This window comes from Gobio gobio, assembly GCF_949357685.1.
Source record: "Gobio gobio genome assembly, chromosome: 22".
Lineage (NCBI taxonomy): Eukaryota > Metazoa > Chordata > Actinopteri > Cypriniformes > Gobionidae > Gobio > Gobio gobio.
The window spans coordinates 38,404,320-38,431,851 of NC_137118.1; the positions used below are offsets into that span (position 1 = coordinate 38,404,320).

Sequence of the window (27,532 nt, forward strand, 5' to 3'; positions counted from 1 at the left end):
AAAAAGAGGAAAAAAACAAGAGTGAGTTTGGTAACGGAAGTGGAAAGAGAGAAATATGTTAATTTTCACCATCACTCCCATAGACACTGTATTAGAAACACTCTCACAGCAGCGGTAACTTGTTTTTTGTAATTTGATTCAAAAATAATATAATACAAAGTATTAGTGTTATAAATGTACATACATTTAAAAAAATAAATAAATACAAAGATTTACGATATTGATGACCATAAAAACACGTCATCACTGTGAAGAGGGTATGTAGAAAAGCTGCTGCACATTGGACACTGAATGATATTTAATTAATATGTCAAATGTTTGTAAAGTCATTAAACCAACACCCATGAACATTTTATGCTTAAAGCTTTACCTGATTGAATTATGTTTTTATTTTTCATTTTTAGCTGCTGCCACATTCTTTTTTTTTTGCCTTTTGGATAACATGAAAATTAAACTTAATTAAAATAATTAAGAATTAAACTTACATATTGACCCGGAAGTATGCAAACATCTTTTTGTTGGGTCAGTCTACTCAGAGTTGATTGAACTACCACAATTCAGCTGTTCTGAAACCCAAAACTCAGAGTTTCCCATCTCAGAGTAAGTCAACTCAGAGTTCAGGTTTAAACTCAGAGTTGGTTGAACCTCCTTATTGAAACGGGCCCCTGGATAATAATGATACAAACACAGCATTCCAGGGGGGTATTCCAGAAAGCAGGTTATGTGACATACCTGGGTATGTTTAAGGATAAGGAAGCGGATAACCTCAACTTCCGGTTCCAAAAACGGAGGTAACTTTCGAGTAGCCATAGAAACTCACTCTGTGAACATAACAGCTCCGGAGCAGGTTATGTTCCAGGGTTAGTTTGCTTAAGAGGTATTCAGATGTGTTTTATATAATTAATATAGTTATATTAATATAACTAAATTTGTTATATAGTTCCACTGATATAATATACAATATTATATATTAATTCTTATAACAAGATTATAACAAGCATTATTATAACAAGATAATGTTTAAATTTTAATTCAATTCAAATATATTTATTATTTATTTTATTGTCATCTCACACGTGGATCTGCATTCAATTAATTACAATCAAACAAACAATATAATCCTTATTCTCAGTGAAGAAAGATTACTTAATAAATGAAGACATTGAAAAAATTATTGCCCAACCACCAAATAGGTGGCGATGTGCACGAAGTAGGTCATGTAAATCGTCATTAAACAAAAGAAGAGGAGGAAGTAGAATGGCACGCTTTTTCTTAGCATCTGTTTCCATGGTGAATCATCGATTCCTTGCCCTGTTGAGAATGTCTTGTGTGTTAACCGGGAAAATACTCTGAGTTGTCTGAACTTACTCCTGTACTCGTTTTTGGAACCAGCATGCCTCGAGTAAGCAAGGTTTGGGTTAATCAACCGAGAGTTCAAGGTATATGTGACGGTAAGTTTGCTTTCTGGAATACCCCCTGCCTTCAATTAATTAGGTATCAAACAAACAATATGATCCTTATTCTCAGTGAATAAAGATTACTTATTAAACAAAAAGGTCAGGGAAATGATTGCACAACCACCAAATAGTTGGCGATGTGCACTAGGTAGATCATGTAAATCGGCATTAAACAAAAGAAGAAGAGGAAGTATAATGGCACGCTTTTTCTTAGCATCTGTTTCCATGGGGAATCATCGATTTGTTGCTCAGTTGAGAATGTCTTGTGTGTTAACCGGGAACATACTCTGAGTTGTCTGAACTTACTCCGGGACTCAGCATACCTCGATTAAGCAAGGTTTGGGTTAATTAACCAGGAGTTCAAGGTATGTGACGGTAAGTTAACCTTGCTTTCTGGAATACCCCCTGGATAATGATACAAACACAGCATTCCAGGGGGTATTCCAGAAAGCAGGATATGTGACATACCTGTTATGTTTAAGAGTAAGCAAGCGGATAACCTCAACTTTCGGTTCCAAAGACGGAGGTAACTTTCACAGCAACTCACTCTACATAACCAGGGGGGTATTCCAGAAAGCAAGGTTAACTTACAGTCACATATACCTTGAACTCTTGGTTGATTAACCTTGCTTACTTGAGGTATGCTGGTTCCAAAAACGAGTCCCGGAGTAAGTTCAGACAACTCAGAGTATGTTCCCGGTTAACACACAAGACATTCTCAACAGAGCAACGAATCGTTGATTCACCATTGAAACAGACAATAAGAAAAAGCGTGCCATTCTACTTCCTACTTCTTCTTTTGTTTAATGGCGATTTACATGACCTACTTAGTGCACACCGCCACCTATTTGGTGGTTGTGGAATCATTTTTTCAATCTCTTTCTTTAATATGTAATCTTTATTCACTGAGAATAAGGATTATATTGTTTATTAATTTAATGCAGATCCATGTGTGAGATGCTATAATAAATATGTTTGGATTGAATTAACATTTAAACATTACCTTGTTATAATTTTTTTTAATTCTAACTCTTTAGAATTTATATATAATATTACATATAATTATATAACTGAAAAAAATTTGGTTATATTAATAACTATATTAATTATATAAAACACGTCTGAATACCTCTTAAGCAAACTAACCCTGGGACATAACCTGCTCCGGAGCTGTTATGTTCAGAGAGTGAGTTGCTATGGCTACTTGCATACCCTGAAAGTTACCTCCGTTTTTGGAACCGAAAGTTGAGGTTATCCGCTTACTTACTCTTAAACATACCCAGGTATGTCTCACAACCTGCTTTCTGGAATACCCCCCTGCTCTTATTATAAAGATTGAAAAAATTATTCCACAGCCACCAAATAGGTGGCGATATTGCACTAAGTAGGTCATGTAAATCGCCATTAAACAAAAGAAGAAGAAGGAAGTAGAATGGCACGCTTTTTCTTAGCATCTGTTTCCATGGTGAATCATCGATTCATTGCTATGTTGAGAATGTCTTGTGTGTTAATTGGGAACATACTCTGAGTTGTCTGAACTTACTCCTGTACTCGTTTTTGGAACTAGCATGCCTCGAGTAAGCAAGGTTTGGGTTAATCAACCGAGAGTTCAGGGTATATTTGACAGTAAGTTAACCTTGCTTTCTGGAATACCCCCCTGCTATGCTAAAATGTAGGATACGAAGTTAGCCTAGTTTTGGAAAAACACTGAAAAAAACAGGAAAACACATGTTGACCAATTTACTTAATCGTATTATTTGTGATCTACGCAACAAATGTGTGTTTCTCTTCTAAACATGATTTCATTGCTTTCGATTAATGTAATTCTCTAAAATGTGCAATCTACTAGATTAAATTATTTAGGGTGAATGTGAACCAATTAAGTACTTGAAAATGATTTTTGCTGAAACTATAGTTCCCAGCATGCTTTGCTTGGGACTTGACGGCTAGAGTAAAATTGTTGATATTAAGTGTTTTGGGGCAAAATGAGAAAAGGGGGAGACTTTATATTGTTTATTAGTGTTTAATGTTTAATTATGATGGAATTATTAGAACCTTTTAAATTACACTGGGTTACCATAGTGGAGGAGAGTGGAGCGATTGCTAGATTGTGGACTGACTCAGCATGTCATTGAAGAGCATTTCTCACTTAGCATGTATATGACGTGCTATTGCTGGCAAATATAATGAAAGCTTCTGAGAACAACATCATAGATCAGTCAAGTGACAATAATTATATACAGAAATAAACTTGTGCGTTTTGATTAAAGAGGCAGGGTCTCAAGCCCCCGTGTGCACCACTGTTGTTAGGGAGTCATTAAAATCATTGTGAGACTACTCAATTCAGTTACTTACAAATTACTTCATTCCATTATGTTGAAATTATGTGAACAAATTATGTTTAGCTTAATTGATTTATGTGGAACCGATGTACATGATTAAATGCGCATCACAAATAAAAAAACATAGAAATTGTTTACGTGCGACTGCGAGGGACGGATCTTCCAGCATTTAATGATGTTTGCTGAATAAAATGATAAAAATAAAATTATTCACAATACAAAATGGTCATTAATTTATTTTCTATTATGTATTAAATGTCCCATAAAAGCAACAAATACATTTGAGGCCATGCTATATGAAGCATGAAATGGTTTGACTTTTTTTTTTTTTTTTTACTGTCTATGGGCCTGAGCAGCTGAAAAGTGTCCAAAACCCCCTATAAAACTAGCCAACAGACCAGCCTGACCAGGCTAGGGAGACCAGAAAAGGTTAACAAACCATAAAGATAATGTTTTTTTTTGTCAGTTTGGCTCACTGCAGACTACACATAGGCTGTAGTCTAGTTTCAAAAGATCATGGTTTCTAATAAAGGTTGTTCTTCACTCATACACTACTCATTGATGATCCTAGCTAATTTTATACACAAAGTCAAAAGAGCAATAAACAAAAAAACTTAATCTTCAAATTATGTTTATTAGTCACATTAACATTTTGTCTCACAATTCATTGCTTCAGATGGACAATTTCATTTTCCAAACAATTTAAAGGCACAATATGTAATTTTTGCCACAAGAGGTCGCTTATTCAAAACAAAGGCGTAGATTGATGACGCCTTGATTTCACGGAATCATGGTAGTTTAATACATCAGCTCATTCATGGATGAGCTAATGTATTAAAGATTTATTACCATTACTGTATTATGAAGCAGGGTGGGGCTAAAAGCCGTTGGCGGCTGGAGCGATTGCCAATGAGAGACAAACGCGATGAATGTATCCAAACAGTTGCTCACCTTTCCAATAAAACACATAATATATTAAAGCATCTTTGGTGTTTCCATGGTTTCTACAAAATAAAACGGAAATTGATCGAAAACCCTCGGAAAAGGGTAACGGATATGATGTCATTGACAGGCGACGCACAGACAAGGTTAAAATTGCTTATTTGTCTGTTTTGAAACATTCTTGGAAACATTTGGGATAATGTAAGTACACAATTCAACAACATGTATAACATTGTTCTAGTGGTTTTGGGATATTTTAATCCAAAATTCATACATATTGTGCCTTTAAGTCTAAGGGAAGGCTCTCAAGCCAAAACATGTTGGTATTCCCTTCACCACAAGTGTTGCTGGATGATCTGGATCCCTCTTCATTGTTGCTTTGTTACTTTATTCCATGCACAGTGTGAGTGGGTACAGTTGCACCGGATCTATTTCTACTAATATAATTTAAGTTTAGCAGTATGAATAATCACATACAACTCTCACGTAAGGAATAGTGCCAGAATTGCTTTTTTTACAAAAAATAGAATCTTTGTAATTATCATTGAATGATATTTTATACATTTCCAAACTCAATTACCACCAACCTAAATTTGTGACAATAATTTTTTATAATAAAAGAATCATCTAAAAGTCTTTTAGATGCTATAGCCTTCGAAGGAATGGAAGAGATCTCTGGGAGGCAAAAGTGCATCAGGGACATTTTGAATCCCATTCTTCCTCTTTGACTTGCAGTTAACAAAGCCTTTCATACTGATAATATCTGCCAGTCTGATGTCCCATTTCCTAGAGTTTTTAATGGATCCTTTGAAGTACGACAGGGCAAAAATCCCTACATCCCTACATACGGTTTGACATCATTAGGACTTCCTCTTTGCAGTCTGGAGGGGAGGGAAACAAGGGTCCCCGGGTGGCATCAATAATAAAAGGTGCACAGGAGGTATATCAGAGGCCCCGGGATGCTATGTTTTCCAAGCTCTTCTGCAATGAAGAACTCACTCACTAGTGTGCAGGGTGTCCTGGAACTTGGTGCTTGTGTACCGAACATGGAAACCTTTCTTGTTGATGGTGTCGTCCGAGTGAAATTTGATGACAATGGCATCACCAGCTGAGTAGATCTCCTCAGGCGGCTATAAAGGATTTGAAAACTGATCAATTCTTGCCCTGCAAAATGTATAGATGTTTGTGCTTATGCTGGTTTATGAAAAATCTTCAGCTTACCCCAGACCCACAGTAGCGTCCCAGCCTGGGTGCTTTGACATCAGCGCCATCAAACAGCTCCACGTAATCGTAGCCGCAGTCAGCTTCCTCCTCGATCTCAAAGGTGTGGAAGATGAGCTCCACCCCATAGCCCTTCTCCGCTGAGATCACCCATTGGCAGTCTGAAGCTCCGGGATAGTTGTTGTCACCAAACTGAGCGTGGGAATACAGATCCTTGGTCTTGATCTCCGCCTTCAGACTACCGCCACACTCTGAGAACAAGGACGATTATCGGTTACCAAAATCAAATGTTCACGGAGAACCTCTGGATTACTCAGAGAAAGAAATACCTGCTGAATGAGAGGCTTTAAAACCCCTTTTCTGTACCGAGTTATCCGAGAAGAACCGCAGGAACATTGTGTTACCACTGGAAAAGACCGGCGATGGCTTTTTGCTCCCACAAAAGCGGCCAAAACTGGTCGCTCTGCCATTTTGGCCATCATATATCTCCAAGTGGTCGTATATACACTCCTGATGAGCCTCCATGTTAATCTCTTCAAAAGCCTATGGGAGAGAATACAATTTGGATTAATCGCCACACAAAAAGAGCTGGTCGAATGGTTTACTAGTGTAAACTGTATCTTTAACCACTCATTTTGTCAGGCCGAATGATGCAAGTACAAGTTTAATGCGGTGGCCTGGGGTGGTGGATAGGGTCCATGTGCAGGCTTTCTTGCTGGGGTATTTATCAGGCCAGTTTGGACTTGTGATGATCCCAGACACACTGGTAATGGCTTGATCACAGCCCACTAAAAGACAAAACCAGGGCATAGATGATTGTTGTGAATCCTAAACTAGGGAATGGATGCATAGAAACTATTTTCTATAAGCTTATTTTCATAGTAGTTATTAACAAAATATGTTACATTACACATTTTTGGTAATATAATCAAAGTACTCTGATTACTTTTAGAATACTTTTGACTTTACTTTTTGCTGTAACTTGTTTATCAGATAGATTTGAAATGGATAGATCATCTTGCTGATCATTTTTACCAACAAAATGAAGTGCATTAAACATTACATTACGAAAAGGTTTCCCAAATTGGGTATTTGGCCCATGTCAAAAAAATAAAATAAATAAAAAATAAAAAACTTCACTTGCTGCCTAATATATCCCACCCACTAACAGGTGCCGTGATGAATCAGCGTTATTCACTTCACCTCATAATGTTATGCCTGATCGGTGTATATATAAATTTAAAATTATGTTTCATGGGAACTTATTATTCGAAAGAAAAAAATATTACTGATATTAATTATATGTGTATATATATTTTAATTGGAAATCGAGAAATTATGTTTTTAAACTTGTATTTAAAAAAATTATATTTATGTTTTTATATTTATATATCGATATATCAAAAAGAAAATGTATATACAGTATATTCATATCAGTAATTATTATTTTCTTTTTGATAAAAAAAAAAAAAAACATTTTATTAAGAGGTCATCATAACTTCAGGCTTTAAGCATTTACAAAAAAGCAAAGGGAAGTGTTTTTTTTTGTGTACTCTGGGCAGCCTTGAAGCAATAACGAAACGGCGCTTCAAACATTAATCTCTGCATCTGAATGAGTTCAAAAAGAATACAGCTCTGAAGTACTTAATTGTGTCCTATTTATGCCAAATTAATGTCTTCAGTTAATTTCGCAGATCACTAAAATGTTCTAATACAAGAATGATTGGTAACGTGACATAAAGCCGAACCTTCTTTGCAGTCGTGATTATTGGTGTGCAACACAAAGCCGCTGCGACACTGACAGCTGTAGCTCCCAAATGTGTTAACACACTCATGCTGGCAACCTCCATTCTCCCTAGAACACTCATCCATGTCTGCCAGAGAAAAAGAGGAACTGCATTATTCTATAGTCTATTGATTGACACAATACGCCCAATTATATAAATAACAGCGAAAGAAGATTCTAGGACATTCATGAAGGCTATTAAAGGAAACCTGACAGTTTTGTACTTCATCACAGACTTTCATTGTAAGTACATTACTGTAAATGTATGCATTTACACAGTGAAGGACAGCTTGACATTACTTTCTGAAGGATTTTGTACTGAACTAAGAATGTTTCTTTAAAAGAGTCAAAAACTGTCAGAAAAGAAAGTCAAGACAGTCATTATTCATTAGCTGATTAACGTTGCAGAAGACAAATGCAAATCATCAATCCTCATGCTCACCAGAAAAGAACTGAGCTTTGAAGCCTCTCTTGGACACAGTGTTGTCTGATTTGAACTCAACACGCATACTGTTGAGCTGGGACGTGATCGCCTCTGGTTTCTCTGTGCCACAGAACTTCCCATGAAGCTTTGCGTCAGTGGACAAACCACTGTGTACCTCAACATAATCATATTTACAAACCTGTAAACAGACAGACAAAAACCAATTAGGAATGCACCGATACCACTTTTTCCACAATGAGTCTGATCCCTATACTTTTATTTTTAGTACTTGCCGATACCTAGTACCGATACCGGTTGCATTTTTTAAATTTTAAATTTATAAATTGGGCAGAGAAACCCAAAGAATATGAATCAAATTAGTTGGATTAGCAAATAGACATTTCAGTTATTTCCATGCCTAATTATGCCTGTTAAAATTGTTTTAGGAGCTACTGTTACTTTCTCTGTTTATATTATTGCTTACAATATTTTATAGTAAATGTTTTGACTAGTGCTGTGAATCGATAAAAAATTTTTACTAATTAATCAGGATACATTTTTCTGTAATTAATAAGGATTAATCGCAATTTTAAAAACATTTTTAATATTTTGATATTGTAATAATTTCAGTTACTCTCCAAATTAATGAAGAAACAATTTAAAGACAGCATATTTTAAATATTTGTTGTAATGGCATCTTTTTATGAATGAAGGCCAGTATCACTGATGTCTCTATGAAACATTAATGATGACGTTACATTACAGTATAACTGAAAGCTACAAATTTCAACATTTATTAGGCTTTAAAAAATAACAACTTTTAATTTAACTGAACTTAAAACAATCTTTACATAAACCCATTATAATAAATGTTATATTTACCCATGGCCTTCCCTGTTAGACATAGTCTACACATAAATTGAATAAAGATATCAACACCTTTCTTAACTGCATAAATGATAAATGAAATATAAATTAATCATTAAAAGCTAAAAAAAAATTCTGTTCCCGTTGTTCTATGATGAACATTAAAGGGTAACTAAACCCTAAACCAACTTTTTTTAGTTAATGATTTGCAAGACTGGGGCTTTATTAATGCTGTTCATTGATTCGAGTAAATGTTTTGACATTTCGGTATAAAGTGTTTTAATTCTATAATATATGGTGTAAAACCATCTAAGTGCTGCCCTCTTAAGGTTGAATGGTGGCTACTGCAGTTGAATTTTTCTATTGGCCGTTGTAGGTCATCGTGACGTATGACGGCTCACTACCACGCCCCTGGCAGGAGTTCACCACGCCCTAAGAAATGTTTTCCCCAATCACATGATGAGAACGGCTTCACTCCAGTATGAACTGTCATGTTACATGAAGTAGAAACATTATGAATGAAACTTACTTGACACTTGCTTTAACATTGTAATGAAGAAAATACGGTTAAAGGGTTAGTTCACCCAAAAATGAAAATTATGTCATTAATTACTTAGCCTCATGTCGTTCGACACCCGTAAGACCTCCGTTCATCTTCGGAACAGAAATGAAGATATTTTAGTTGAAATCTGATGGCTCTGAAAGGTCTCCATTGGCACAATGGCACGGTTCACTCTCAAGACCCTTAAAAGGTACTAAAGACGTCGTTACAAAGTCCATCTCACTACAGTGGTTCTAAAATAACTTTATAAATCGGCGAGAATAGTTTTTGTGCGCAAAAAAAACGTAAATAACGACTTACATAGTGATGACGATTTCAAAACAAGGCATCATGAAGCTTCGAAGCGTTATGAATCAATGAGCCGAATCATGATTCGGATCGCGTGTCAAACCGCCAAACTGCTGAAATTTGGCGATTCAAACCGCTGATTCGACTCGCTGATCTTGCGATATTATTGCCACCGGTCATGTGTACAGAAGATAATTTTCATACATGAGACGCACTTTCAAACCCTGACACACAAGTGGTTGCCGTGGTAACGAACAACAATACCGTAATGTGCTGGCGTATATACACTGCATCCCAATTCGCATACTATCCGTATTAAATAGTATTCGAAAAAAGAATTAGTATGTCCCAAATCGTAGTATGTTGAAAAGAGTATTCCAAAGATTCCCGGATGGTCTACTATTTCCGGTCATAATTCGAAGTGCAGATCGATGCGCACATAGATATTTATAATAAAGGCTAGATGTCTCGTCCGCGCTGCTGGCCAATGGAGGTCGACGTCTGCACCTGGCGGCCATCTTGTCACAGGCAGCTCGCTCACTCGTAACATTGTTTTCATGTGTGCTTGCACTTTTTAAATAACCATAACTTGCTCAATTTTCTACCAATTTTCAAACTGTTTGGTTTGTTATAAACGTCAGAGATGTAGTTATGACACTGCATACTTATGAAAAATGATTCATAATTTGTTCAAGCATCCATAATTATAGCCACGTTAATAACGTTTATAAGAAACCAAACCATTTGTAAATCCGTCAAGATTTCAGTGAGATAAGAGTATTTGTGTTCATGCAGATCATCAGGAGCCACAGAGCCCTGCCTGTGACAAGATGGCCGCCAGTGATGACGGTAGAGACTCCGCCGTAAGACATCTAGCCTTTATTATGGATATCTATGGATGCACACTCTAACGGCTGATATTGCCCACAACCCATTGCAAGATGGACGAGGATTCGATTAGAACTACAAACGCGGATAAAAAGTGTTAAACTACAAACATGACGGTTACGCGAGTCTCTAAGTTGTTTCTACATTACTTTGGAGAGTAACTGTGAAATTATACCAATATAAAACTGTGAAACTGTGAAATTATAACAATATAAAAATATTAAAAACTCACTAAATCGCAATTAATAACAGAAAAAGTTGTGCGATTAATTCGTTTTTTTAAATTGATTGACAGCACTACTAGCAATGAATGGTTTATGAGCAGTAGGATAACCATATTCAACTGAAGCACAACTAAATATTCAGCTGAAGCAGAGCAGACGGTTTGATAACTTTATTACATTTCTGTATATTGGTTATATGAAGGTCACAGGTAAATATGACATTTATTATAATGGGTTTATGTGAAGATTGTTTTAAGTTCACTTCAAAATGAAAATTTCCTGATATTTTACTCATCCAAGATGTTCATGTCTTTCTTTCTTCCGTCGAAAAGAATACACATTTTTTAAGGAAAACATTCATAGAGACATCAGTAGCAATACTGGCCTTCAGTCATACAAATATGCCTTATAACAAATATTAAAAAAATACTGTCTTTAAAGGTCCCATGGCATGAAAATTTCACGCGATCAACAGACTGTACTCAATGCTCAGCACTGCAGCTTTTCATGTGATGGGAAAAGATATAAAAATAATGCTCGACAGCTGTAATGGTAAAAAAACGTAGTAAAAGTTTTCTAGAGTGGTTCCACATGTTAAAAAGAAAAACTTTTCTCAAGCAATCTTTCTGCGGAGCTCTCTGTCTGGTTTATGAGTCTGTCTCTCTCTCTCTCTGGCAGTGCGTGCAGATCTCGCTAAACCACGCCCCCTCCGCCACAAGATCTAATACTCATTTCAACTGCAAAGATGTCAGCCAATCACAACAGTGGGCGTTTTCACTGAAGTCTCACAGCAAACACGCCCCTTCAAACACAGCATTCAAGCCAGAGGGCTAGCTAATATAAGTATAGAAAAATGCTTTTTATTTCTAAATTATGACATTTTATGATGTAAAAATCATCCTAACATTATAAGTACACCTCAGGAAACATTATAAAATAATAAAAACAATCCACGCCATGGGACCTTTAAGTTGTTTCTACATTATTTGGAGAGTTTATAATTGTGAAATTATAACAATATAAAAATATTTAAAAACTCTGATGTTATTAATCGCAATTAATCAGAGAAAAAAAATGTGTGATTCATTAGTTATTTTTTTAATTGATTGACAGCACTACTAGTAATGAATGGTTTATGAGCAGTAGGGTAACCATATTCAACTGAAGCACAACTAAATATTCAGCTGAAGCACATCTAAAACAATGTTCTTCTGCAAAATACATGCAGTTTTTTTAACCACTAGTTATATTAACGTACAGCTTATTTCATTGTCATTGTGGTCAAATGATGATTTGCTCTTGGAAACCATGGTACAAGTCACATAATTTCCAGCATAGTCAACTTACATCGTTCCCCTCAATCTCGAAAGTGTCGAAAAGCAGCGTGATGCGGTACTGCACGGGTGCAATGAGCTGCCACACGCAGTTCTTGTTGGGCGGGTATTCCTGCGGCCATCCTGGACTAGTGAAGGAGCCGTTGAGTTTGGAGATGAATCCTCCACAGGCTGCTGCTGGGATCAGATAGAGAAGTCATTATTATGTTGGCTTGTTTGATTTAGACTTTGACGCAAGCCAACATGCAAAGGGATACACACGACCCTAAACATGTTAAACACGAATATTCTGACTAGCCAAACAAGCATGCCTTTGAAGGCTTTCAGAAGAAATTATCCTGCTTTCAACAACTCAATTATTCATCTTTGCCACTGCAAGAAACATCAAAGCTGGTCAAAGATCTTAAGAAAACTGAAAGCAAGCATCAATAAACCAATTGTATGAAAACACATTACAGCTTTTAGATGCAAATAGTCCATGTAATCAAACATTGCTTCCCATTCTTAAACATGAATAAAGAGTTGAAAGTTTGCTGCTTGGTATAATGCATGAGCAGCGTCAAACATACGCCTTTTATTAGTCCATATTCCTAGAATTATTGAAGAGCCTTTCCTGTTATCTTTACAATGAAAACCATTCTTGTGAAAGAGCTGCTAACTGAGAGAGGAGACTGAGAGATCTCTTTCTCTAATTGCTGTGTGTCCTTGCTGTTTTTCTTTTATGAGAAAGCTACTGAAGTACTTTGTGCAAAATCATTAGTCCTCCTAATATGATTTGAAAAAATTGAGACATTCCAATTGAGACAAATTCCATTTTGGACGAGGCTTGTGCATCATATAGAATAAAACACAACATGCATCCTATCATTTTCAGTATAATAAACATAACTGCATACCAGGGTTATTATAATTAGTCCCCCTGTGGTGAAAATCAAGTTTTTAATGTTGTTTTTAATGTCTCTGTGGTGTTTTCAATATGCTTTAAGACAAACTATGAGCAAATTCATAAGTCAACACCATTGCTAAGTAGCCTTGTCCTACCAGACTCTCGTACCTTTCATTTGTACAGAGAGTCTGGCCACTCTCCATTGACAAGTGCTAACTTGGAGGGTACTCTGTTGAAGTTTAAAACTATTGGATCTGCCCAGAGCCACTCTGAATCTGCCATAACCAATCGCTAACGTTTGGTCGTGACGCATGTCATCTCAAACTAGCGCACGACATCAACGTCATCGTTCTCAGCCACTCCCTCTGTTCGCTGATTGGACCGGTTAAAATTTGACCAGAGAAAACCAGAGAATATACCGCAATCCCAGACGGAGTACTGAAGGAATATGAAAATTGAGCAGAAGTGCTAATTGCTCAGTATTTTCTCCTTAAAACTGCAGTGAATCAAACGTGGTTTAAAATTGCTGGTGTTTCTGACGTCACAAACTACCTTGTAATCAATGATGTCAACCTGTGATCGTCAACGAGTGGATCTATGAGCTGGTGAGTGGAGGCGGGGCTAATTTGCATATTCATAGAACAGCGTATACTGAATGAGGCATGGGTGTAGAGTTAACATTCAAGCTATTTTAAGGCATGACACATTTTTTTTAAATATGTAATTTTGGTGATCAAAAATTGGGTGAAAAAAAGTGTTAAGGGATAAAATTATTGACTACAGGGGGACTTCAACTAAAACTCAAACCAAAACATTTTAGTTGTACTTGAAATAAAGTTAACTAAAATAAAATTTTATTTCAGATAGTTGCCAAGGCAACAGATCTCATTTTCATTTAATTTAACTTGATGCACTTAAATCACATAAAAATGTCTAGACACATCTTTAAAAGAGTAAAAAACTATAAAAATAAGTAAAAGTAAACGCTAAGCCCTAGTGAAAAAAACCTATACCAAAATGTATTTCATACTAAGTATACTACAAATCCATTAACATATTTACTGACATATCACTTTATACTTACTGATATAAACATTATAATTCAACTTGATTTGGAGTACTTCTATTTCTTAATATTAAGCCTAAAATGTGTTTTAATATCACTATGAGTAAGGATAGTATGATCATCACTATATAATATTAGTCTTTAAATGCAAGATTTTTAAAGTGTATCTAAAGTATACTTGCAATAGGTCCATTTTAGCACAATCAAATGTGACCCTGGACCACAAAAGTAGTCATAAGTCGCACACGGGTATGTTTGTGGCAAAAGCTATCACCAGACCAAGCTCAATCTTTTAAGATTGAACATTGGTCTGGGGAGTCTGCTCTGTATTTTCAGTGATCAACGAGCATAGTTCAAATGACTCTGTACGAAATTGGATAGTCCTTCAACCAATCATACCAACGATCCATTGCTTCTCTATCCGTCATCGTGTTAAACTCGCCAATAGCGCGCCAGGTGGATAAGCCAGTTTGTGATTGGTTCCCGCAATTTTGTAACAGAAGCAGGATAGAAATATGTACAGGTTTCCAGCCTGAGCTGCAGGGCAAAATCAGATCGCCGGCAGATTGGGCTGGGTTTACCCAGTCTAAACAATACATTGTATGGGTCAAAATTATTGACTTTTCTTTTATGCCAAAAATCATTAGGTAAAGATCATGTTCCATGAAGATATTGCATAAAATAAATGTATTTCAAAAACATTTTGGTAGATTTATTTTTCACTAGGTTAATTCAAAACATGAATATTAACTATACTATCAGAGAACTACTGCCATCCAAGATGATTTCCTTTAATAAAGCAAATTGTCTGAAATTGATTGAGTAATTTTGTGTACTTAATTATATTTAGATTTTTAAAGATAATGTCAATGGTGCTGTCCATGCAAAAGTCACTTCCACTATACGAAGGTGTTGCGGGTGGTTGCCAGGTTATTGTTATAAGGTTGCTAAGGTGTTTATTCTCTATAAAATATCTGTTTTCTTCAGATATTTCCCTCCTGTAATGTAAATCAATGGGATTTTTTTTTCTGTTTCATAGTCCGGCAAGAATAAGTCTGTTCGCTTGGAAAGGTAACAGCAAAATTACAGCCATCTCAGTACAACAAGCCACATGACCTCTCCTATTCATGTCTCACGTCACTCAGGTCACCCCACTTCAGTTGGACAAGTTCTATTTTTCCAGTACAATTACATTAACAATGACTGCAATTAAAATCTGACAAACTGATATGATGAAAAGTAGATTACCACTCCAAAAAAAAAAAAAAAAAAAAACTCAAAGCCTGATTGGAGAGCAGTGAATTAAAAAGTCTCTTTTTACCTGGAACATAATTACCAAATCTCATAATTACATTTTCTACCATATATATCAAAAATGTATTATTAGTAATATGCATTGCTAAGGACTTTATTTGGAAAACTTCTCAATTCAGATGATGTATAAATCTCAATTTCAAAAAATGTACCCTTATGACTGGTTTTGTGGTCCAGGGTCACAAATATATAATCTTTAGTTGGACCTCAGCACTACTTCTGGATAACTAAAGTGCATTATTTACCAAATTAGTTGCTCCAATTTAGCAGACTTTAAGTATATCAATTTGAATTTAGTATACCAAAAGTACAATTGCAGGGTATTTATATTAAGTTAATACATATGTAAATGTAGTACTTTGCATAAAATAAATGTATTTCAAAAACATTTTGGTAGATTTATTTTTCACTAGGTTAATTAAAAACATGAATATTAACTATACTATCAGAGAACTACTGCCATCCAAGATTATTCCTTTAATAGAGCAAATTGTCTGAAATTGTCTTAATTATATTTAGATTTTTAAAGATAATGTCAATGGTGCTGTCCATGCAAAAGTCACTTCCACTATACGAGGGTGTTGCGGGTGGTTGCCAGGTTATTGTTATATGGTTGTTAAATATCTGTTTTCTTCACATATTTCCCTCCTGTAATGTAAATCAATGGGATTTTTTTTTCTGTTTCATAGTCCGGCAAGAATAAGTCTGTTCGCTTGAAAAGGTAACAGCACATCTCTGTACAACAAGCCACATGACTTCTCCTATTCATGTCTCACGTCACTCAGGTCACCCCACTTCAGTTGGACAAGTTCTATTTTTCCAGTACAATTACATTAACAATGACTGCAATTAAAATCTGACAAACTGATATGATGAAAAGTAGAGTACCACTCAAAAAAAAAAAAGAAAAAACTCAAAGCCTGATTGGAGAGCAGTGAATTAAAAAGTCCCTTTTTACCTGGAACATAATTACCACATCTCATAATTACTAATTTTCCTGATCAGTTATGGCTATTTGTTAAAAGAGAACCACTTCAGGCTTGATTTCGCAGTCCGTTCAATTTACAAAGGCCTGAGAACAAGAGGTAAAACCAGCACATTCTCACTGTCACCTGGTCACATATCCGGACTCCTTGGCTCCCATTTAGTGCCATTTTTCATTGTGCACTATTAAGACATTTTTGAGCACGCAAACCAAAAAACTGTAAACAAAAAAAAAAATGGACGTAGTGTCCTGGACATCACCCATAGGTTTCCGAAGACCAGTTTTGAAGGCTAAAACCTGGCCGTTGCCACCTTGGAAGTGCGACACTCCAGGATAACTGACAATGGGCAAAGAGGCGCCCACCTAGCTCGACCATAGTGGCATTCCACCTGTCACTCAAGAAGCCACGGCCTTAATTATGCAGACCTTTAAAGGCTTAATATACTTTAAACGGATGAGTTAAAAAAATCCACCCCACTCACAGTTGTCATGAAGGGCAAAATTAGCTGTATAGACCAAAACCACAATTTGTACAAGGCTGTAGATGTTTTTTTCTGCCGTAAACATGGGCGTCACTAGGCCCTTTTTAATAATAATAATAATAATAATTTATTACATTTATATAGCGCTTTTCTAGGCACTCACTCAAAGCGCTTTTACATAGAAGAGGGGAATCTCCTCAACCACCACCAATGTGCAGCATCTACCTGGATGATGCGACGGCAGCCATATTGCACCAGTACGCCCACCACACACCAGCTGAATGGTGGAGAGGACACTGAGGGATGATACCAATCGTATATATATATATGGGGATGATTAGGAGGCCATGATAGACAGGGGCCAATGGGCAAATTTTGGCCAGAATGCCGGGGTTACACCCCTACTCTTTATCGAAGGACATCCTGGGATTTTTAGTCAGGACCTCGGTTTAACGTCTCATCCGAAGGACGGTGCTTGTTACAGTATAGTGTCCCCATCATTATACAGGGGCGTTAGGACCCACACAGACCACAGGGTGAGCACCCCCTGCTGGCCTCACTAACACCTCTACCAGCAGCTACCTAGTTTTCCCAGTTTGGTCTCCCATCCAGGTACTAACCAGGCTCAGCCCTGCTTAGCTTCAGTGGGAAACCAGTCTTGGGCTACAGGGTGATATGGCTGCTGGCTTTTTAGGGGGGCTTCACCCCTAAACTTCTTCCCAGCCCCCCTAAAAATGTGTGATTAACTCCGTAATCTGTACATTAATTTGTGATCGTTTTAAACATATGAAACCAGCGGGAGGCTTCGGCTTCGTCCCGTATTTTAGTCTGCGTTAATCAGCACGTTCTTCCATCCTCAGTGGCACCGAGCAGAGCACACGTCAGAAGCAGAGGACAAGGTGTGTGCGTTCATCTGAGACTCATTGGTCCATCACCGCTCGTCAATATCAAAATATTTGAGAAAACCAATCAAATCCGAGTACGCGGGCTTTATGTTCACAAATTTGAGCATTTTTGCTTCAGTTAGCAGTCAAGTGCGAGAAATTTAAGCAGCTAAACTAAACATTTAATATTTGACAGCTGCTTTAGGACAGAAATGTTAAATTACAAAAATAATCAGGCAAACTAATAAACATTTGTCTAATTTCGTCATTTTGAATTGAAAATAGGATTATAAGATTAATGATGAATGTGTACATGTTGTAAACTAATATAATTCCATTTGTAGCCTTCAGTAAATTAAAAAAGCTCAGCTTTAGTTATGAATTTAGTTATGAATGTGTGCATATTGTGAGTTAATTGAATAAACTAAACTAGTTACCTGGCTTTCCTGGTAGCCTTCAGTAAATGAATATATTTACTACGAAAATGATTCATAAAACATAAATATCAGTTGACCATATGCTTACTTTCTTCACTGACATAGACGAAAATGGAAAGACTATATCAGTCAAAGTTCAGCTTTAGGAGGTGGAAGAGACAGGGCAAGATAAAAACAAAGAGAGATGTGAAGATGAGGAGAGACAAATCATTTACTGGTTTTAAAGCTATTGTTATCTAATTTTTTGGCCTTCAGAACATCTTAAAATGCACATATGTAGATCAGAGGAATCAAAATTTTCTCGGGGGAGCATACCCCCAAAACTAACTTTTGGGACCTCAGTGACTTTAAAACGCTGCCTACTATATTTCTGGGTATGATTAAGAGACATAGAATACGGACATGGAGAATTGGGCATTAAGATGTGCCTTTAGAAGAACTAATAAACAGCCAATATTCTAGTAATATGCAAGCTAATAAGCAATATGTCATGCGCCGTTCGCCTCTGTTTCTCACATGGAAATCCGTAAAAATAACTGTGCAGATTGTGCACGCCACCTCAGTGATAAAACCTAAAACTTGTGCATTCGGATTTTGATTTATTCACAGTGGAGGGGAGAGTTTTGTGATTGGCTGCTCACGTGGTCCGTAACATGATTGCCGTAAATAATGTCATATGCTTGGTATGATAAGAATAAATGCTGCCGTAAATAACGGCCCAATTCAAAAGTTTACGTGCTTTTCTTCTTTTTATTTTTTGAGTGGTGATGAAATATATTGCTCTTGTAAATACTTGTCAGCATTTAAATACAAGTCTAGAAATGCATCCAAATTACAGTGAAGCGCAACCGCACGGTGCTCTGCAGTGGTCAAAAAGGATATAAACAGTGAATTTTGAAGTGATATATTCTTGAAAACTCAGAGATGTGGATTCGGAAAGCAATTAAATTACCACACGACCTTGGTGTTTGTCTAAAACAGTAGGTAATTCGGCCGGGGATTTTTACGCGGGTGGTGGGAGACGGACGGCAATAAAATCACTGACTAGCCCCTGTAAATGATGACAATACCTTCCGACCACACAAGAAACAATTACCATCTGAATAGGGCTTCAGCCAATTCCTTCACCACTATCCGAGCGAGCTGGAAAGGCTTTAACTTCTGGATATTCGCAGCGGTGCCACCACGGAATGAATGGCTTTGCTCGCATCTTTCTGCGCCGCCATTACTGAACTACAACTCAAACTAGCGCACAACATCAACGTCATCGTTCTCAGCCACTCACTCTGTTCGCTGATTGGACCGGTAAAAATTTGTTCGGAGAAAACCTAAGAATATACTGCAGTCCCACACTGAGTACTAAGGGAAATGAAATGATTTGAATGATTGAGCGGAAGTACGTCGGAGGGCGGAGCCAGGCTAACATGTTGTACATATACTGTACATCAATGACGCTTTTCACAGAGCGCTTGCACGGGAGCATTTGAATGCAGACGTCTGCTGGTCCGCTGGTTGACGCCTGCTTGTGCTTTTTAGATGCTCCTGCTACCGCTTTCAAACACTTCCGTGTGCTTTCAAACGCTCCTGTGCGTTAATCATTGTAGCCAATCACAGACACATCCAATGAGCGCATGAGCACAATGGCCAGTCAGAGGCTTTATAATTCCAGCTCAACAGCGCTCAAAGCATCACATTTTTTAAATTTCAGTACCGACTTGGTATCGCGGTCAGTACTTTTGAAAACACTACATTGTTTTGGAACACACTGGCTTATAGATAACAGTAAGGCAAAATATTCATACTAAAAGCCAAAAAACTTTAATTTTAAATTCATTCGGACTTTAAGGGTAGGAGTGGGGTAAGGTGCTCCAAAATATCTATAGCCGCGTTTCCACCGCGGCAACTTTCCCCAGGAACTAGGGACTTTGGGGTGGTACTCGATGTGTTTCGACCTCAGGAACCGGGGTCGAAATGTAGTTCCAGGTAAAAATGTCCCACTCAAAACGGCCCTGCTTGCGATGTAGAACTTTTTCAAAGTTCAGGAACTTTCGGAGGTGGGACTTGGACGCTGAAAATGCTGATTGGTTGAGTTCACGCAGCATTTTATTTCAACCTAAAAGTCTGTTGCGGTGAGTGCAGTAAGAGTTGTTTGCTATTTGAATCAACAATGGAGTTTAAAAAATACAGCCGATGGACTGGCAACGAGGTTCAGGCTTTATAAAGTTTATTTGCGGAGGATGCGCACACAGTCCTATGTCACTGGACTAATCTTCATGGTACTTTAGACTGCGATGGAAACGCAGACAGCAGCAGGTCTGGGGGAAAAAAAGAGTTCCTAGGACAAATTGTTCTTGGTAATTTCGGTGGAAACGGGGCTTATGAAAGTATAAATATTTATAAAATCATTTATTTTACAAATGCATGCAAAGAATTAAATGTGTCTTGATCTGACACACAAGGCAACTGAAACAACTGAAAGCAATGGAGTACCCTGTACGTCAAAAAGTGACGCCAATGAGTCCTGAGCGTTTATGCGTGATGAAGAGGGAATGAAAGTGTGTTGGTAGAACATGATCCGACATTCTGTTTTAGCCATTTATATTGAGCTTTACATGAGCAGGTATTGGTATCACCTGCGCAGCTGCGGCGGTCCGGGGCGAGCTCATAACCAGGGTCGCAGGCGCAGTGGTAGCTGCCCAGGGTGTTGACACAGCGCTGCTCACAGTGACCGTTATCAGGCTTGGAGCATTCGTCAATCTCTGCATTAGAAGCAAAGTTCAAGGTCAGAAAGTCACAAAAGTAGGCAAAGAGGTCAATATGCAATTTAGGAGTGTCACCTTTAAAGAAATTAGCCGCAAACCCAGCTTTGTTCACAGAGCCGTCAGATACAAACTTCATCCACAGCTGGTTGGAGCTGCTTTTGACATCGTCTGGCTTTTCGTAGCCGCAGAAGCGGCCCAGTAGAGGACTGCTCTCAGAATCGCCATCTCGCACTTCCAGATAGTCATATGCACAGTTGTCATGTTTCTCAATCTGAGTGTGAAAACAGAGAAGCTCATGAGGAAAGGATTGTAATAGAAATGTTACTTTGTGACATCTCTCTGTCAGAACAGTCAAAGAGGAACAACAGAAGAATCCTTCAGACTGTCATACTGCTAATAAGCACTTGTGATGCCATGACAACAAACTCAAGCCACAGTAAATCACAGATATTTCATGGATTTATGTTGTATTTTCTACTTATCATTGACTTTAACATTTTATGACATTTCCCAGTCTAGTTCCCCTCTCTCTTCCTATCATATAATGTTCTCTCTGCACTCCTCCACAATAACACTTGTGAAAAAGTGTTGTACTGAATGTGCTTGAATCTTTTTATAAAACTGTAGGCTACTTGCAGATAATATAATATGGACACACTTTACAACAAGGTCTTATTTGTTAACAGTAGTTAATGTATTAACTAACATGAAATAACAATGAGCAATACATTTGTTACAGTACTTATTAATCTTTGCTAATGTTTGTTAATATAAAATGTTTGTTCACAAAGCATTAACTAATGTCACCAAATACAACTTTGAATTATTATATTAATTAGTATATTAGTAATTATTATATTAATAAAATATGAGTAAATGTTGAAATTAACATTAACTAAGATTAATAAATGCTGTAGAAGAACTGTTCTTTCTTAGTTCATGTTAACTAAAGTAAACTATTGTTAAATTATGTTAACTAGTGTTAACAAAAAATATCACTCTTAAGTAAAAATGTCAAATTAAAAGTACATAAGTACTTTTTAAATCATTTGATGTGTTGACTAAAGTACTTTGTTATCATTTTAACAATAGTGTCATTCGATATTACATGTAAAATTCATATATTTTAAATATACTAAATTACAACTTCATCCTTACAAATACTGTATATTTAAATGCATGACAGAAGTTTTAGTAGAAATTACATTAAAGTATATAATTTGCCATAAGCAATACACTTTAACCATATTTCAAAGACAACAGAAGTAATTATGATATTAATATACAGATGTACTTCAGTCCTACTTAAAGCTACACTATGTAACTTTTCCGTCCACTAGAGGTCGCCTGTTCAAAACAAAGGCGTAGTTTGATGACGCCACGTTTGAGCGCAGAATCTTGGGACATGTGGTCTTCACCTCACAGCCGGTGGGAAACAGTCAGGATAGGACTCGGGCAGAAATCATGTTCATGGATGCGATTATTAACATTACTGTAGTGAAGCAGAGCAGGACCGAGTGTTGTGGAGCTGAGCAAGGCCGCAGGAGCGATTGAAGAGCGGGACTGTTATTATGGCATAGTCGCCGGCGGAGTGTGAGGTAACGCAGCTCTGTTTATCGTATTAGATATATCTGAGTGTGTTGAAAAGGAAGTTATGACGTTCGCTCGGCGGCTGCTATGACACTTGTTCACAATGCAGTGAGAGTAAAGTGTTTCACTGAATAAAACCGGAGACCGAGGGTGACGCAGATATGACGCAATCAACAGGCGACTCCCTCACACGCATAGCTCACACGTCCCGGCTCCTTGGTTAAAATAGCAATTTTCTCACGATTTACAAATAGTTGAAAACATTTGGGATATTCTAAGTACTCAACTGAACAAAATATATAACACTGGCCTAGTGATTTCTGGATGTTTTACTGCAAAAATCCTACATAGTTCACCTTTAAGTGGGTCAAAAAACACTAAACACAAAGTTCAACTTATTGCATTTACTATCAATTTTAACTATAATACACTTATACACTTACACTATAATACATTAATTCTGTGGAATCATTACACAACACTACATTTTGCACAACACACTTAAGTATATTCTTTTAATCTTCATCCTTCCCTTGCACTTTGTAGTCCTAAAATTATAATAAATTTTTTCTTTGTCCAGAAAGCTTATTTTATTTAATTTTGATAATATTGTTTCTATTTTTTAATGCATTTTGTTTTTGTTTTTTATTTACCTTTAATTTACTAGATTTTATCAATACATAATAAATAAATAAAATAAAATAAAATAAAATAAATAAATAAATAAATAAATAAATAAATAAATAAATAAATAAATAAATAAATAAATAAATAAATAAATAAATAGTTTAAGCACACTTTTCACATTCTTTCAACTCTCAATGTTTTTTTGTTTTTTTAATTCATTACGGTTCAAAATGACCGAGGGAAGGATGAGGGTTAAGGTATATAATTTCCATAATAAGTATTATTTTTAAAAGTATGCTAAAGTTTACACTAAAATTTAATAGAAACTGCTTCTATATTAATCATTTAGAATTAGACTATTTGTGTATTTTTGGACAGATTTATGAGAAAAAATAAGGAATAATCAAAATTTTCGAAAAAACAAGCTTTTTTTAAAAAATCAGTGCAGCAATATATAATTAATTATATATTGTATTATATTGATTATATATTATACATTTGTGCTGTCAAACTGATTAATTGCGATTAATCAAATCCAAAATAAAAGTTTGTGTTTACATAATATATATGTGTGTGTACTGTGTATAATTATTATGTATATACACTATATTGGCAAAAGTTTTGGGACGCCTGCCTTTAATAACTTTAATGACATCTCCTTCTTAATCTGTAGGGTTTAATATGGAGTTGGCCCAGCCTTTGCAGCTATTACAGATTCAACTCTTCTAGGAAGGCTTTCCACAAGGTTTAGGAGTGTGTTTATGAGAATTTTTGACCCTTCTTCTAGAAGCGCATTTGTGAGGTCAGGCACTTGATGTTGGACGAGAAGGCCTGGCTCGCAGTCTCCGCTCTAATTCATCCCAATGGTGTTCTATCGGGTTGAGGTCGAACTCTGTGCATGCCAGTCAAGTTCCTCTAGACCAAACTCGCTCATCCATGTCTTTATGGACCTTTCTTTGTGCACTGGTGCACAGTCATGTTGGAACAGGAAGGGGCCATCCCCAAACTGTGCCCACAAAGTTGGGAGCATGAAATTGTCCAAAATGTCTTGGAATGCTGAAGCATTAAGAGTTCCTTTCACTGGAACTAAGGGGCCAAGCCCAACACCTGAAAAACAACCCCACACCATAATCCCCCCTCCAGCAAACTTTACACTTGGCACAATGCAGTCAGGCAAGTACGGTTCTCCTGGCAACCGCCAAACCCAGACTCGTCCGCCAGACAAAGAAGCGTGATTCGTCACTCCAGAGAACAGGTCTCAACAGCTCTAGAGTCCAGTGGCGGCGTGCTTTACACCACTGCATCCGAGGCTTTGCATTGCACTTGGTGATGTAAGACTTGGATGCAGCTGCTAAGCCATGGAAACCCATTCTATGAAGCTCTCTACACACTGTTCTTGAGCTAATCTGAAGGCCACACCAAGTTTGGAGGTCAGTAGCTATTGACTATTGTAAGTTGGCGACTTCTGCGCACTGTGCACCTCAGCATGCGCTGACCCCGCTCTGTGATTTTATGTGGCCTACCACTTCATGGCTGAGTTGCAGTTGTTCCCAATTGCTTCCCCTTTGTCATAATACCACTAACAGGTGGAATATTTAGTAGTGAGGAAATTTCACAAATGGACTTATTGCACAGGTGGCAACATATCACGGTACCACGCTTGACTTCACTGAGCTCCTGAGAGCGACCCATTCTTTCACAAATGTTTGTAGAAGCGTCTGCATGCCTAGTGCCTGATTTTATACACCTGTGGCCATGGAAGTGATTGGAACACCTGAATTCAATGATTTGGAGGGGTGTCCCAATACTTTTGGCAATATAGTGTATAAATACACACGCATAAATGTATATATTTAAGAAAAATGTGTTATATTTATATTATAAAATATTTATATATAATTTAAATTATATAAATATATATACACATGCAAATATTTCTTAAATATATACATGTATGTGTGTGCATTTATATATACATGTAATAATTATGCATAGTACACACATATATTATATAAACACAAACTTTAATTTTGGATGCGATTAAATCAATTTGACAGCAGTAAATATAATTAATATAATATATATGATAAATAGAGACATGGCTGATATCAATATCAGTATTAGTCATAAGGACAAGTGGTGCACAAATTACAGCATTTCCTGAGAAGGACCCACCTTGATATATATTTGTGGTTTCAGAGACTCTGTTGCAGTGCTGTCTGAGGCTAGTTATAGAATACCTTATGAAAATAACAAACAAAAAAAAGCAAGACTCATGAACCCTACCTCAAACGACTGGAAGATGAGGCCCACATGAAACTCCTGGGGTACGATGATTTTCCATGTGCAAACTTTATTAGGTCGATAGTCGTCAGGGTAATTGGGTGACTCGATCTGTCCACTGTCTCTTCTCACTTCACCTCCGCAAATAGCTGAAACCATGGATAGGACATCACACATTAACACTACATCTGTTCAGATGGGCGGATGAGCCTCTCAGCTGATGATCAGTGGAATTATACCTTCATAAACAGCAGAGAAGCCTTTCCCCACCCAATTACTGCTGCTGCGGAATTCAATCCACAGTCGACTGTCAGAGGAGACGATGGCCTCAGGTAGCTGGTCTCCACAAAAACGGCCTGAAGTAAAAGAACAAATTGACCAAAAAGTGATGGAGCTCAACTTACTTCCAGAACGTCATGGACAGGGTTGGAATATTAAATGATTTACTGTCTTTCCAATAATCCTAAAGCCATTAAAACACATTTAACACAAAAACAGTGAATAAATAATCTTAATAAATATACAAACCTTTCAAAGGTGCATTTCTCCCGTATCCATCACGGATCTCCACATGGTCGTACCAGCACAAGTGACTTCTGTACAGATCCATTGAGGTAAAATTAAGAATGATCTAACAAAGAGAAAGAAGTACAGAGAAAAGAGTGAACAAGGTTATTTATTCTACCGTTGACAGATTTGAGGTCGGTAAGATTCTTGAAATGTATTTAAATGTTTTTACCAAGGCTACATTTACTTGATTAAACAATACAGTAAAAAATATGTAATTTCATTGTTACATGATCCTTCAGAAATCATTCTAATATGCTGATTTGCTGCTCAAGAAACATTTCTGATTATTATCAATGTTAAAGGGTCATGAAACCCTAAACCAAAATTTCTGAGATTTTAACAGAGGTATGGTATGGAGAGATTCGACCGGATCCCGAGGGAGTCTGGAGATATTGAGTTCGAGTGGACCATGTTCTCCACCTCCATTGTCGACGCGGCTGCTCGGAGCTGTAGCCGTAAGGTCTCTGGTGCCTGTCGAGGCGGCGATCCTCGAACCCGGTGGTGGACACCGGAAGTAAGGGATGTCAAGCTGAAGAAGGAGTCCTTTCGGGCCTGGCTGGCTTGTGGGACTCCTGAGGCAGCTGGCAGGTACCAGCAGGCCAAACGGACTGCAGCCCGGGTAGTTGTGGAGGCAAAAAAAAAATCGGGCCTGGGAGGAGTTTGGTGAGGCCATGGAGAAAGACTATCGGTTGGCCTCGAAGAGATTCTGGCAAACTGTTCGACGCCTCAGGAGGGGGAAGCAGTGCCCTACCAACACTGTTTACAGTGGAGATGGGCAGCTGTTGACCTCAACTGGGGATATCGTCGGGCGGTGGAAGGAATACTTCGAGGATCTCCTCAATCCCACCGACACGTCTTCCATTGAGGAAGCAGTGGCTGAGCGCTCGGCTCGTCTATCACCCGGGCTGAAGTCATTGAGGTAGTTAAAAAGCTCCTCGGTGGCAAGGCTCCGGGGGTGGATGAGATCCGACCTAAGTACCTCAAGTCTCTGGATGTATTGGGGCTGTCTTGGCTGACACGCCTCTGCAACATCGCGTGGCGGTTGGGGACATTACCTCTGGACTGGCAGACCGGGGTGGTGGTCCCTCTTTTCAAAAAGGGGGACCGGAGAGTGTGTTCCAACTATAGGGGGATCACACTTCTCAGCCTCCCCGGGAAAGTCTATGCCAGGGTACTGGAGAGGAGAATTCGGCCGATAGTGGAACCTCGGATTCAGGAGGAACAGTGTGGTTTTCGTCCCGGTCGTGGAACACTGGACCAGCTCTATACCCTTTCCAGAGGTAAGCTCTATACCCTTTGTTTTGTGGATTT

General features: G+C 37.5%; 1 protein-coding gene across 1 annotated transcript in view; it reads right to left on the bottom strand.

The window, feature by feature from the left end:
* Positions 1 to 4,415: 4,415 nt before the first annotated feature.
* The window catches only part of bmp1b (bone morphogenetic protein 1b), a 54,846-nt gene continuing 31,729 nt past the window's right edge, over positions 4,416 to 27,532 (bottom strand). The window contains exons 9-20 of the mRNA XM_079805445.1: positions 26,180 to 26,282; positions 25,891 to 26,007; positions 25,655 to 25,800; positions 21,227 to 21,422; positions 21,023 to 21,148; positions 12,349 to 12,512; positions 8,191 to 8,371; positions 7,711 to 7,836; positions 6,623 to 6,750; positions 6,292 to 6,505; positions 5,963 to 6,213; positions 4,416 to 5,871 (exon numbers count right to left, since the gene is read on the bottom strand). Of these exons, the coding sequence (XP_079661571.1) occupies positions 5,737 to 5,871; positions 5,963 to 6,213; positions 6,292 to 6,505; positions 6,623 to 6,750; positions 7,711 to 7,836; positions 8,191 to 8,371; positions 12,349 to 12,512; positions 21,023 to 21,148; positions 21,227 to 21,422; positions 25,655 to 25,800; positions 25,891 to 26,007; positions 26,180 to 26,282 (1,887 nt within the window). The 3' untranslated portion in view covers positions 4,416 to 5,736. The remainder of the gene's footprint in view (positions 5,872 to 5,962; positions 6,214 to 6,291; positions 6,506 to 6,622; positions 6,751 to 7,710; positions 7,837 to 8,190; positions 8,372 to 12,348; positions 12,513 to 21,022; positions 21,149 to 21,226; positions 21,423 to 25,654; positions 25,801 to 25,890; positions 26,008 to 26,179; positions 26,283 to 27,532) is intronic.